Source organism: Mirounga leonina, unplaced genomic scaffold (genome assembly GCF_011800145.1).
Source record: "Mirounga leonina isolate KUSES-001 unplaced genomic scaffold, KU_Mleo_1.0 Mir_129, whole genome shotgun sequence".
NCBI lineage: Eukaryota > Metazoa > Chordata > Mammalia > Carnivora > Phocidae > Mirounga > Mirounga leonina.
Genome location: NW_023270323.1, coordinates 19073339 through 19087993, shown reverse-complemented (window position 1 = coordinate 19087993; position 14655 = coordinate 19073339). Strand labels below are relative to the sequence as shown.

At 37.0% G+C, this 14655-nt stretch overlaps 1 protein-coding gene across 5 annotated transcripts in view; it reads left to right on the top strand.

Annotated features, from left to right (window-relative positions):
* Window positions 1-13830, top strand: part of MRPL1 (mitochondrial ribosomal protein L1) — an 89968-nt gene extending 76138 nt beyond the window's left edge. The window contains exons 8-10 of one of the 5 annotated variants that reach the window (XM_035004718.1): window positions 3583-3664; window positions 5443-5472; window positions 13533-13830. In XM_035004718.1, the coding sequence (XP_034860609.1) occupies window positions 3583-3664; window positions 5443-5472; window positions 13533-13651 (231 nt within the window). In that variant the 3' untranslated portion in view covers window positions 13652-13830. Of the gene's footprint in view, window positions 1-3582; window positions 3665-5437; window positions 5473-13532 lie in introns of those variants that run through there. The other 4 variants (XM_035004720.1, XM_035004719.1, XM_035004721.1 and 1 more) reach the window with 4 other exon arrangements.
* The last annotated feature ends 825 nt before the right edge of the window (window positions 13831-14655 follow it).

Sequence of the window (14655 nt, the reverse complement as noted above, 5' to 3'; positions counted from 1 at the left end):
TCAGTTTCTAATGGTAAAAAAGGAATTGCAGTAGTTCCTATCTCAAAGGATTCTTGGGAGAAATGAATGAGAATATTTACATAATGCTTAGAATAGAGCTTGGCACAGAGTATTTACTCAATAAATAGAGCTGCTCATTCAATCAATTATTCTTATTACTTTCCTTAATGTTGTGTAGAAGGCACACAGATTATCTTCCCTTTTCTTGGTTGTGACTGTTAGGAGTCATGGTGATTAAGACCATTGGCCCATCTGCAGAAACTGTATGCCAGGCCATCCTTTATTTAATCTTAGAACATTGCATTTGGAAGAGATTTTGGAGATCAGATGTTCTAACAGGTGCTTGCCAAAGGAGCAGTCCTCTCTCCAGTTTCCAGTTAGAGATGCTCATTCATCTATGGGCTATCAGAACATTTCAGTGACAGCAGCTGACCACTTTGGGGAGGATCATGTGATTGTTAAAAAATCATGTGAACATTGCTTGTTGTTGTCGTTTGTTTCTTAGTTTTATTCCCCTGTAAAAGGTAAATAATTAAGTCAAATCCTTTTTCTACACTGTAGTCCTTAGTCCTCCAAAATGTTTTAAGACTTAACCTTTTGTCTAGCAGTTCTCCAAGTGTGACTAGAGATCCCCCCTCCCCCCCCCCACAACCCACAATTTGTTTCCCAGAGGCAGGAGTCCCTCATGATTTGTCTCCCTCTCTGATTTCTTCTCATTCAGTTTTCCCTCCCTTCCCCTATGATCCTCTGCACTATTTCTTATATTCCACATCTGAGTGAAACCATATGATACTTGTCTTTCTCTGATTGACTTATTTCACTTAGCATAATACCCTCCAGTTCCGTCCACATCGTTGTAAGCGGTAGGTATTCATTTAGGGAATTATTTCTGACATAATAAAAGATGTTAAGCACAAGGTAGGATTCAGTAAGATAGTCTTTTCTTGAAACCATATCTGCTCCAGAATGAGGAATAACTATCTTGTCCTGTAGTGGGCAGTCACTTTAGCTAAACATAAATAGTATTGTAACTAGATACTCAATTAGATGTAATTGTACTGTAATTAGATACTCAAATGCACATGTATGCACATGTGCAAATATGATGCTTACCGTAGTTCAGGGTCCACCAATCCCAGTTTTTTTTTTTTTCCTTTGGTGTACCAAGTCTTATGCTTTGATACTGAGAATCTAACAGATAATAAATCATCTCAAAATGGTCCATCCTTACCTTTGTAAGATTACAAATTGTTATTGCATGAGAGCACCATGAAGTGCAGAGTAACTGAGATAGAGGTAGAGAAGCAAGCAAATGTTGCTTTCCTGAGTTATCTCTAGGTTATTTTCAGCCCAAATACATTTCCTATGCAAATTTTGATAAAATTCATGCATGCATACTTTTTTTGACCATAATTAACATCAGTAGCCAATTAAGTAATCACATTTTATGGTTTAGATAAACCATAAAATATATAGATTTTTCATAATTTTATATAACATCTAAAAAAAAGGTAAAATGAAGTACTACGGTTATAAATATTTTAAAATTCAACAGAGGACACAGTACTAAAGATTAGAGGTGCTAAAATTTGGACAAAAATGTAAACTGTGTTCGAAGACATTTTTATATATTTTAGAACTTAATGAAATCCTTGAAGTCATCCTAATAATGAAAGTCACAGAGGAAGTATATGTTGCATGTGTTTAGCATCTTATTTTAGCTAACTGTAAACAGTGTAAGTCCACAAAAGTATTGTTTGATATATTAGTTCAGTATATTATAGTATAACAGTGTAGAGCATAACTTAATTATAAATAGGAAAAGCATATGTTGGACATCTTGCTTTTTCTTGTATCTATTACTTTCCCAAATTTAAGGTAGCTATAGGTCTTTAACAAAGGGTGAAGGAACTTCTAGGGCTGTGGTGGTTACTTCAGTTGATAATAGAAAGAAGGACAATTTGATTAATGTAGAGAATTAAGAGAGGAATGAATGGAGACACATGTTGATACCATTAGTTTCGTTTTACTTTGTTTTGTTTTGTTTTTTAACATAGCAGGTGCTTTTCCTGCCAGTGAACTACTTGATTAAAGCTGTAAGTTCTCTGGACTTAAGAAGGTGAATTAAGCATTGCTTGATTTTTTTTTCTCTCTCAGAACTCCCGCTTATGTATTGGCTTAAGTGAAAACTCCTCCAATAATGTCCAAACCTTCTCATTTAGGGTTTGATATTGTATCATGTCCAAGTGAGTGTCAAATGTTGTCTGGTGATGATGAGAATATTTTTTTTTCATGAGGAATTCTCTTCATGCTTACAGAGCACATTTCTCACAGGGGTCTCAGAGTCCCTGGAAAATAGAAACCTTGCTTGAACTTGAACTATTACCATGTGATTTTTTTTTTTTTTTTTGCCAGTTACGCTATTACGAGTTTTACATGAATTTTTTAAAAATTGATTTGTTTGGTAAAGTGTAAAATCCTTTAAACATTGGGATGTAATATAACTGATTTTAACTGGTATATTTTAGAAGAGTAACATGCATTGAATTTGAATGATAAACATAAGCACTTTCCAAAGTTGTGAGCTAGGTTTTATGAATAGGGCTTGTTCACTATATATTTACTTACTATAATTTTCATTGAATAGCAGGATATTTGTTATTGCATAGAGTGTTACCATAGCATCCTGAAGATGTCTCTGTATCAGATATGTGTTGTGTGAATGTGTGTGGTTAAGTAGTCTTATTTTGTACTCCTGAAAGCATGAATTTCTTTTTTTTTAAAGATTTTATTTATTTATTTGAGACAGAGAGAATGAGAGAGACAGAGAGCACATGAGAGGGGGGAGGGTCAGAGGGAGAAGCAGACCCCCTGCTGAGCAGGGAGCCCGATGCGGGACTCGATCCAGGGACTCCAGGATCATGACCTGAGCTAAAGGCAGTCGCTTAACCAACTGAGCCACCCAGGCGCCCCTGAAAGCATGAATTTCTAAGCATTTTCTTAGTTTCCTTTAAAAGTAAATCAATAACAGAGGTGCCTGAGTGGCTCAGTCGGTTAAGTGTCTAACTTCCACTCAGACCATGATCTCTGGGCACCATGTCAGGCTCTGCTCTCAGCATGGAATCTGCTTGTCCCTGTTGCCCAACTCCCCTTGCTTGTGCTCTCTCTCAAATAAATAAAATCTTTAAAAAAAATAATAAAAAATAAAAGTAAATCAACAAAAAACTTCAAGAAAATATCCCTAAAACCTTGGGTGTAGGGATCAGGGGATGGTGTATTCTGCCTCAGGATGTGCTTTGGGGAAAATACTTGGAAATCAAGGAATCTCAAGTAGAGCAACTTCAAAATACTTTACTAAGACATGTTCCGTAAGATAATTAAGTCTTGACATGTAAAGACATGTGAATGTAGCATTCTAAAAGAAGAGTTACAGAAGTTTTTTTCTTTCACAGTAATGTCTCCTAATAGATAGTTTGCATTAGTTGAATATTTGAAAAACACTAAAATAAATACTTGTACAGTTACCAGAAGTTGTATTATCTTCTCACTTTCACATTATTGTTATATATCCTTTAATTTCAGCTGGATATGCTAAGTAACCAGATAGCTGCGAATCTGCAAGCAGTCATCAGTGAAGTTTGTAAGCACAGACCACTCAGTTTGGGTAAGTGATTTGCCTGGGGTACACTTCCCTAGAGCTCTGGGATTCTTTAAAAATGTAAAATATTAAGAAAACAATCAAGTTAATAGCAAGTACAATATCCAATAGCAGCAATATTTTCGGGGATTAAATAAATAAAATTTAACTATCCAAAGGATTCCTAATCCCCTTATTAACAAGTTATAGTTGTTTGGAGAGGAGACCTCTTTAACGTGAATAAGGAATACATCCTGAAATCTTTGTAAATTCCATTTTTTCTACCATTAAATGTAATAAACGTTGAAAGAAAGCTGTAACTGATTGCCTTAAACTTGCATTGGTGTTAAATAGAAACTAAAATCAGGGGCGCCTGGGTGGCTCAGTTGTTGAGCGTCTGCCTTTGGCTCAGGTCATGATCCCAGGGTTCTGGGATCGAGCCCTGCATCGGGCTCCCTGCTCGGCGGGGGGCCTGCTTCTCCCTCTCCCGCTCCCCCTGCTTGTGTTCCCTCTCTCGCTGTGTCTCTCTCTGTCAAATAAATACATAAAAGATCTTAAAAAAAAAATAAATAAATAAAATCATTTATGAAATATTTTTTGGCTAGATCATTCACTTTATCACTGGAACTAGCAATTGTCTTTTTTAATCTTACTTATTTTTAAAAAAGAACAAAGTTTTTAATCATGTCATGAGAGTCACCTCTTATAAACAGGGTGGTTCATGGAGAGCAGTGAAACTTGATTGAGATGTGGGAGCTGTTTCATAGGCTGGGAACACAGAGCCAGACCCTTACTGTCACATTATGTGCCAAGCATGTTGTCTCCTCAGACGAATTTCACTCCTGGCTGGTTGCAGCCCAAAAAGGGTTCATTATACTCAGTAGACTCTTCATTTATAGACTTAACATGATAGGACTCTGTCAGGTTTAGTTTTATAACCAAGTGTGTAATTAAAACATAATCCTAAGCTATTTTTTACCTTCTTTGGGAGTTAGCCACTGGTGAATAAATACCTCACTTGTTAATTCTGCTGCCATAGATATGATCATGGTACTTAGTAATTGTATGTGTATGCATTCTTAAAATCTTTTTTTTTTTAATTAATTTATTTATTTGAGAGAGAGAGAATGAGAGAGAGCACATGAGAGGGGGGAGGGTCAGAGGGAGAAGCAGACTCCCTGCCGAGCAGGGAGCCCAATGCGGGACTCGATCCAGGGACTCCAGGATCATGACCTGAGCCGAAGGCAGTCGCCTAACCAACTGAGCCACCCAGGTGCCCTGTGTATGCATTCTTATATTCCATGGAGCACTGATTTCAGTATAGGATCTTCTGAGACTATGGCAGGAATGAAATGATGGACAGCAAATCTCTAAAAGCAGTGTGTCCTCTTTTTGCCATTTTTTAAATTGCAGTGTAGTTAACATACAATATTCTTTTAGTTTCAAGTGTACAATGTAATAATTCAACATTTGTATACATTGCAAATTGATCACCACCATAAGTCTAGTTACCGTCTATCACCATACAAAGTTAATACAGTAACACTGACTTTATTCCCTGTGCTGTACATTATATCCCCTTGGCTTATTTATTTCATAACTGAATGTTTGTACCTCCTGATTCCCTTCACCCATTTTGTCCCCTCCCCCAAATCCCTTCCCCCCAGCACCCACCACCCTGTTCTCTGTATCTATGAGACTGAGTTTGGTTTGGTTTTGTTAGTTTGTTTTGTATTTTAGATTTCACTTAAAATGAAATCGCTGATACTTGTCTTTCTCTGTCTGACTCATTTCACTTAGCGTAGTATCCTCAAGGTCCATTACTGTCACAAATAGTAAGATTTCATTTTTTAAGATGCCTGAGTAGTATTCCATTGTGTGTGTACGCATGCGCGCGTGCATGTATGTGTGTGTGTATACACCACATCTTTATTCATTCATGTATGGATGGACACTTAGGTTGTTTCCATATCTTGGCTAATGTAAATATGCTGCAAGGAACACAGGGGTGCATGTATCTTTTCAAACTAGTGTGTTCATTTTCTTCTAATATATACACAAAAGTGGAATTGCTGGATCATATTGTCATTCTCTTGGTGATTTTTTGAGGAATCCTCATTCTCTTTTCCAGTGTCTGCCCTAATTTACATTCCCACTAACAGTGCATGAGGGTTCTTTTTTTCTCCACATCCTTGCCAACCATTATTTTTGATAATAGCCACTCTGACAGGTGTGAGGTGATAACTCGTGGTTTTGATTTGCATTTCCCTGGTGATTAATGATGTTGAGCTTCTTTTCATGTGCCTGTTATCCACTTGTATGTCTTTGAGAAAATGTCTATTTAGATTCTGTGCCCAATTTTAAATTGGATTTTTTTGGTTATTGAGTTGTGTGAGTTCTTTACAAATTTTAGATATTAATCCCTTATTAGATATATGATTTGCAAATACCTTCTTCTGTTCACCAGCTTGCCTTTTGATTTTGTTGATGGTTTCCTTTGCTGTTCAGAGCTTTTTAGTTTGATGTAGGCCCATTTGTTTATTTTGTTATTTTTGCCCTTTGTAGTCATCAAAAAAAACCCCTGCTAAGACCAATGTTGAGGAGCTTACCAAATGTGTTTTCTTCTAGGAGTTTTATGGTTTCAGGTCTTACTTTCAAGTCTTTAATCTATTTGAGTTAATTTTTGTATGTGGTGTGGGGTATTGGTTCAGTTTCCCTCTTTTGCATGTAGCTGTTCAGTTTTCCCAACACCATTTATTAAAGAGACTGTCCTTCCTCCATTGTATATCCTTGCCTCCTTTGTTGTGGATTAATTGACTATATATGTATGGTTTTATTTCTGGGCTCTCTATTCTGTTCCATCAATCCATATGTCTTTTTATGTCAATACCATACTGTTTTAATTACTGTAGCTTTGTAGTGTAGTTTAAAATCAGGAGGCTTGATATCTCTTTCTTTGTTCTTTCTCAAGATTGCTTTGGCTATTCAGGGTCTTTTGCGGTTCCATACAAATTTTGGAATTATTTGTTCTATTTCTATGAAGAATACTATTGGAATTTTGATAGGATTGCTTTGAATTTATAGATTGCTTTGGGTAATATGTACATCCTAACAATATTAATTCTTCTAATCCATGAGCATGGAATATCTATTTCTTTGTATTATCTTCAGTTTCTTTCATCACTGTCTTGCAGTGTCCAGTATACTAATCTTTCACCTTCTTTATTAGATTTATTCCTAGGTATTTTATTCTTTTCAGTGCAATTGTAAATGGGATTGTTTTCTTAATTTCTCTTTCTGGTAATTTGTTGTTAGTGTATAGAAACAATTGATTTTTGTATATTGATTTTGTACCCTGCCACTTTACTGAATTTTTTTATTGGTTCTAATAGTTTTTTGGTGTAATCTTCATCTTTTTTTATATATAATATCATGTCTTCTGCAGACATGGACAATTTTACATCTTCCTTTCCTATTTGGGTGCCTTTTTTTTTTTTCTTTCTTGCCTAAGTTCTGTGACTAGGTATTCCAATGCTATGTTGAGTAATAGTGGTGAGAGTGGGCATCCTTGTCTCCGTTCCTGATCTTAGAGGAAAAGCTTCCAGCTTTTCATCATTTAGTATATTAATTGTGGGTTTGTATATGACCTTTATTATGTTAAGGTGTGTATGTTCTCTCTTTAATTGCTTTGTTGAAAGTTTTTTATTTTTTTATTTTTATTTATTTATTTGCGAGAGAGAGAATGAGAGACAGAGAGCATGAGAGGGAGGAGGGTCAGAGAGAGAAGCAGACTCCCTGCTGAGCAGGGAGCCCGATGTGGGACTCGATCCCGGGACTCCAGGATCATGACCTGAGCCGAAGGCAGTAGCTTAACCAACTGAGCCACCCAGGCGCCCTGTTGAAAGTTTTTATTGCAAATGGATGTGACTTTTGTCAGATGCTTTTTCTGCATCTATTGAGGTGATCATATTTTTATTTTTCATTTTGTTAATCTGTATCACATTGATGTACACATGTTGAACCATCCTTTCATCCCTGGAATAAATCCCACTTAGTCATGGTGTATGATTCTTTTAATGTATATTTGAATTTGGTTTGCTAATATTTTGTTGAGGATTTTTGCATATGTGTTCATCAGGGTTATTGACCTGTAATTTTCTTCTTTTTTTTGTGGCGTTGTTGTCTAATTTTGGTATCAGGGTAATGATACTGGCCTCATAAAATGAGTTTGGAAGCATTCTGTCCTCTTCAGTTTTCTGGGAGAGCTTAAGAAGGCTAGGTACTAAATCTTCCTTGAATGTCTGTTAGAATTCACCAGTCAAGCCATCTGGTCTTGGGTTTTTGTTTGTTGGGAAGTTTTTGATTACTGATTCATTCAGTCTCTTTGCTATTATCAGTCTGTTATTATTTTTTGTTCTTCCTGATTCAGTCTTGGAAGTTTGTTTGTTTCTAGGTATTTGATAATTTTTGCTAGCTTGTCCAGTTTGTTGGCATGTAATTGTTCATAGTAGTCTCTTGCGATCCTTTGTATTTCTGTGGTATCAGTTAAAATTCTCTTTCATTTCTGATTTTATTTATTTGAGCCACCCTTTTTTTTTCTTAGTGAGTCTAATTAATGGTTTCTCAATTTTGTTTATCTTTTCAATGAACCAACTCTTAGTTTCATTCATCTCTTCTATTGCCCTTTTAGGTCTATTTCGCTTCTTTCTTTTTTTTCCATTTATTTCCACTCATATCTTTTTTTTTTTTTTTAAAGATTTTATTTATTTATTTGAGAGAGAGAGAAAGCTGAGGTGGGGAGGGTCAGAGGGAGAAGCAGACTCCTCGCTGAGCAAGGAGCCCGATGCGGGACTCGATCCCGGGACTCCAGGATCATGACCTGAGCTGAAGGCAGTCGCTTAACCAACTGAGCCACCCAGGCGCCCTCCACTCATATCTTTATTATTTCTTTCCTTTGCTAACTTTGTTTCATTTGTTCCTCATTTTGTAGTTCCTTTAGGTTTTAAAGTTAAATTGTTTGAGATTTTTCTTGTGTTTTTGAGGTAGGCATGTGTTGCTATGAAATTCTCTCTTAAAACCACTTCTGATGCATCTCATAGATTTTTGTATGTTATATTTCTGTTTTCTTATGTCTCTAGGTATTTTTAAATTTTTCCTTTTATTTCTTTGATGACCCATTGTTGTAGCATGTTATTTAATCTCCATGTTTATGTGGTTTTTCTAGTCTTCTTCTTGTAATTGATTTCTAGTTTCATACCATTGTGGTCAGAAAAGATTCTTGATATGATTTCAGTCTTAAATTTACTGAGAGTTGGTTTTTTTATTTTTATTTTTTATTATCTTAGTCACCATACATTACATCATTAGTTTTTGATGTAGTGTTCCGTGATTCCTTGTTTGTGTATAACACCCAGTGCTCCATGCAATAAGTGCCCTCCTTCATACCCATCACCGGGCTAACCCATCCCCCTACCCCCCCTCCTCTCTAGAACCCTCAGTTTGTTTCTCAGAGTCCATAGTCTCTCATGGTTCGTCTACTGACAGTTGTTTTGTGGCCTAACCCATGATCTGTCCTGGAGAATGTTCCATGTGCACTTGACAAGAATGTATGTTCTGTTTTGGATGGAATGTTCTGTATAAATCTATTAAGTCCATCTGGTCTAATGTGTTGTTTAAGCGTGATCTTTCCTTATAGATTATCTGTGTAGGTGATGTAACCATTGATGTAAGTGGAGCGTTAAGATCCCCTACTATTGCTGTCAATCTCTTCCTCTAGGTCTGTTAATATTTGCTTTATGTATTTTGGTTCTCCTGTGTTGGGTGCATAAATATTTATACGTGGTATATCTTCTTGCCAGGTTGACTCTTTTATCTTTATGTAATGCCCTTCTTTGTCTTTTATTACAATCTGTTTTAAAATCTATTTTGTTGGGTAAGTTCAGCTACACCAACTTTGTTTATTTCCATTTGCATGGAGTATCTTTTTCCATCCCTTTACTCTCAGTCCTTACTTTTTTTTTTTTTTTTAGATTTTATTTATTTAGTTGACAGAGAGAGAGAGAGCACAGAAACAGAGGGAGAGAGAGAAGCAGGCTCTCTGCTAACAGGGAGCCTGATGCGGGGCTTGATCCCAGGATCCTGGAATCATGACCTGAGCCGAAGACAGACGCTTAACGGACTGAGCTACCCAGGCACCCCTCAGTCCTCACTTTTTTTTTTTTATTTTTATTTTTTAAAGATTTTATTTATTTATTTGAGAGAGAGAATGAGATAGAGAGAGCATGAGAGGGGGGAGGGGCAGAGGGAGAAGCAGGCTCCCCGCTGAGCAGGGAGCCCGATGCGGGACTCGATCCCAGGACTCCGGGATCATGACCTGAGCCAAAGGCAGTTGCTTAACCAACTGAGCCACCCAGGCGCCCTCAGTCCTCACTTCTGAACTGAGTCTCTTGTAGGCAGGGTAAAGATGAGTATAGATGAGTCTTGTTTTTGTTTGTTTGTTTGTTTTTAAGGATTTTACTTATTTGTCAGAGAGAGAGAGTGCAAGCAGGGGGTGTGGCAGGCAGAGAGAGAAGCAGGCTCCCCGCTGAGCAAGGAGTCTAATGCGGAACTCGATCCCAGAACCCTGAGATCATGACCTGAGCTGAAAGCAAATGCTTAATCAACTGAGTCACCCAGGCATCCCTTGTTTTTGTTTTTAAATCCATTCAGCCACTGTCTTTTGATTGAGGATTTAGTCCATTTACATTTAAAGTAATTATTGATAGGTGTGTAGTTATTGCCATTTTGTTAATTGTTTTCTGAGTGTTTTTGTTGTTCCTCTTTGTTTCTTCTCTTTCTCTCTTTTCTTCTGGTTTGATAATTTCCTTTAGTGTTATGTTTAGGTTCCTTTCTCATTTTCTTTTTATATTTGTGGTAAGTTTTCTCTTTATGGTTACCATGAGGTTCACATATACCATTCTATGTATATAGCAGTCTGTTTTCAATTGGTAGCTTAAAACTTAATTGAAATTTATTCCAGAACCTGCATTTTAATTGCACCCTCTGTATTTTATGGTTTTTATGTCACATTTTACACTTTTTTCATTTTATGTATCCCTTAACTAATTATTATAGTTTTAGTTAGTTTTGCCACTTTTGTCTTTTGACTTTTATGCTAGCTTTATAAGTGAGTAAATGTACTACCTTTACAACATATTTTCCAGTGAGATTTTTACTTTAGTATGTTTTCTTACTATTATTAGTACTCTTTCCTTTCAGCTTAAAGAAGTTCCTTTGACATTTCTTGTAAGGTTGGTTTAGTGATCATGAACTCCTTTAGCTTTTACTTATCTGAAAAACTCTCTCTCTCCTATTTTGAATAATAACCTTCTTCGTAGAGTATTCTTGGTTGTAAGTTTCTGTCCTTTAAACACCTTGAATATGTCCCATCAGTCACTTTTGGCTTTCAAAGTTTCTTCTGAAAAATTTGCTATTAGCTTTATGGGGTTTCCTTTGTATGTGTCAAGTTGTTTTTTTCCTACTGCTTTTAGGATTCTCTCTCTCTCTCTCTCTTTTTTTAAAGATTTTATTTATTTTACAGAGAGAGACACAGTGAGAGAGGGAACACAAGCAGGGGGAGTGGGAGAGGGAGAAGCAGGCTTCCTGCTGAGTAGGGACCCTGATGCAGGGCTTGATCCCAGGACCCTGGGATCATGACCTGAGCCGAAGGCAGACGCTTAACGACTGAGCCACCCAAGCACCCTAAGATTTTCTCTTTAACTTTTGACATTTTAACTATAACATGTCTTGGTGTAAATCTCTTTGGTTTTTATCTTATTTGGAACTTTCTGACCTTCTTGGATCTGGATGTCGATTTCCTTCCTCAAGTTAGGGTTTTCAGTTATTATTTCTTTGTATAAGTTTTCTGCCCCTTTCTTTTCCTTCCAGGACCCCTGTAATGAGAATGTTATTCTGCTTGATGTTGTTCTATGTGTTCCTTAAGCTATTTTCACTATTTAAAATTCATTTTTCTTTTTGTTTCCCTGTCTGGGTGAGTCCATTGCTGTGTCTTTCAGGTTATTGATCTGTTCTTCATCCAGTCTGCTGTTGACCCCCTCCCGTGTAGTTGTCAGTTCAGTAATTTTATTCTTCAGCTCTATTCTTCAGTGACTTTTGTTTGGTACTTTTTTTTTTTGTTTGTTTGGTACTTTCACATATTTTTCTCTCTCTTTGTTGAAGTTCTCCTTGTGTTCGTTCATTCTTCTCCCGAGTAAGCATCTTTATGACAATTAGTACTTTGATATCTTTATCAGGTAGATTATGTATCTCCATTTCATTAAGGTCTTTTTCTCAGGTTTTGCTTTGTTCTTTCATTTGGAACATATTCCTCTATCTCCTAATTTGGCCTGATTCTGTGTGTTTCTATGTATTGGAATAGCTCCCTCTCCCAGTCTTGAGGGAGTGGCCCTGTGTACAAGATTTTCTGTGGGGTTTAGAAGTAGGAGGGAGCCACACACTCAAGGGGCATCCCCTGTATGGGCTTCACACACCTGCCAGCTGTGTGGGGTGTTTGGTGGGATGGGTGTGGGGTGCTTGTCTGTCTGTGGCACGGTAGGAATGAGGTAGCAGGGGTGGGGTCTCACCTGGCTGGCTGTGCAAAAGGTTGCGTTTTTGGGTGGGGCTGCTCACCTGGCTGGTTGTGGTTTGGCTGCAGCACAGCAAGGTAGTTGTGCATGGGGCTCTTGCCCACCAGCTGTGCTTTGGCTGTGGCACGGGGGTGCAGAGCATGCCCAGTGGCATTAGCAGATTAGAGTGGGATTGCCAGCATGGCTGTTGCAAGCACTGGCATTAGCAGGGTTGAATGAGATTGCAAAAATGGCATCCACCTGCACTTTCATCCCCAGAGAGAGTCTCAGCAGGTTCCTACTTTCCAGCAGTTGCTTTAAGATTAATAAGGCGGTTTACTTCACATACAGTCTAGAGGCTTTTCAAACTGCTTCTTTTGCACCAGGTTGTGGAGTGAGTGAGTTTGTGTGTGATCCCTTTAAGAAATTCTCTGTTCTTTCCAGTTCTGTGGTTCTCCTGGATACACTCTGTTGGTTTTCAAAGCCATATATTTTGGGAGCTCATCTCTCTGGTCCAGGACACAGTGGTTGGGGTGCCTGGTGTGGGAGACAAAACCCTTGGTCCTCAGGGAAAAGTTCTGTATTTTTGAAATCCTTCCTGATTGTAAGTCACCTTGCCTGGGATGGGGTTTTCAGAGAGTGTTGTCTCTGACTTTCCTGCCTGTCTCAGTGCAGCCCTTTTATCCTTTGTTATGGATGTGCTGCTCATCTGGTCTTCAGGACTTTTTCGAGGATTTTATTCCATATGTAGTTGTAGATTTGCTGTGTCTGTGGGAGGTGAGTTAAGGATCTTCTTATGCTGCCGTCTTGAACTATCCCATCTTTTTTTTGCCATTTTAAATGAAGTCCCTCAATTGTTCTTATGAAAAAGAACATTAAAGCTTTTTAATTTTTAGGGAATTTTACTGAATGTTTGGTAACACAGTAATAGCATCAGTGCTGTGTCAAATAAATATTTAGAATATTGCCATCAAATGTAAATATCATCACCTGCTCCCTTCACTTTCAGCTTTGCAGTAAAATAAATTCTAGGTGGTCATCTTCTGGAAGAGAGAAATGAATTATTACAGAATATGTAGTTTCAAGGATAAATCTCTAGTATGCTAGAGTACAGTTTGTCTTCTACGCTAGACATGAGAGAATATTCCTTATAATTCAAAATATTAGTTCAGTAATATCAGTACTTTTCAAGGAGAAAATATAACATGAGTTTTATAAGGTTTGTCGTATGTTTCTATTTGCTCATATGTTTATGGAATAAAATAAAAGTTGATTCTTGTGTTTGTTTCCAGGACCTTTCGTGGTACGAGCTTTCCTTCGTACTTCAACAAGTGAAGGTTTGTTACTAAAGATCAAGCCATTGTTGCCTAAAGAAGTAGAAACCGAAGAAAGTAACAAAGAAGATGCCTAACAATGTGATATTTTGAAATTATTTTCAGTGGATTAAGAAGCAACAAAGAAAATTATAAAACTGTATATAATTTCTACATTTGGTGTCTTGTTATTTCTCAATCCTAATACTTGACAGTGAATTTTAACATTTGGAAAATCTTACAACACTTATTTTTTTTTTAAGATCTTATTTATTTATTTGAGAGAGAGAGCACGAGCAGGGTGAGGGTCAGAGGGAGAAGCAGGTTCCCTTTTGAGCAAGGAGCTTGATGCGGACTCCATCCTGGGACTCCAGGATCATGACCTGAGCCAAAGGCAAACACTTAACTAACTGAGCCACCCAGGCGCCCCACAACAACACTTTCAAAAATAAGAAAATAAAATTTTCTCTGTCTGAACTTGTATTTTAAATCCTATTAAATTGTCTTCCTTAAAATTCAGATTCTGCATGCTGGTGATTATAGCAGCAATTTCTAGCTTAGTAACTTTCCCTTGAGAGCAATACCATCTGAGGGAAAAGTAATATTCTCAATTTTCGTAAGACAGAGAATGGCAGAGTCATGAGCTATATCACAAATATGACTATTTTCTAAAGAAAAAGTGTGGCAAGTGTTCATTCTAAAAATTCTAAATGTCCTTTGTGATAGCATGAATATAGAAAATGACTAAGACATTAAAACATGTGGGTGGGAAATATTTTTTCCTTTTAGGAATTAATTTACAATATTTATGTTTTTTGGTAATAACAATACTATATAACTTAATGGTGCTTTGCAATATACATATAGTGTATCATGTTTTCATATACTTAACCTCATTTGAACTTGAATTCCTTTGCTTAATAGCAAGTAATAGGTTTGGTTAGTGTTTGTTGAATGAACATCCGATGATGTAGATAGAAAAACTTCATTTAATGGAGAAGAATCAGGCTAGGAAGTTGAGAGTCTTTCATCAAGTGTCAGTTTGCAAACTGTTTTTGGTGTTTATTTACTGGTAGGTGACAAAATGGAAAGCGTAAGGATG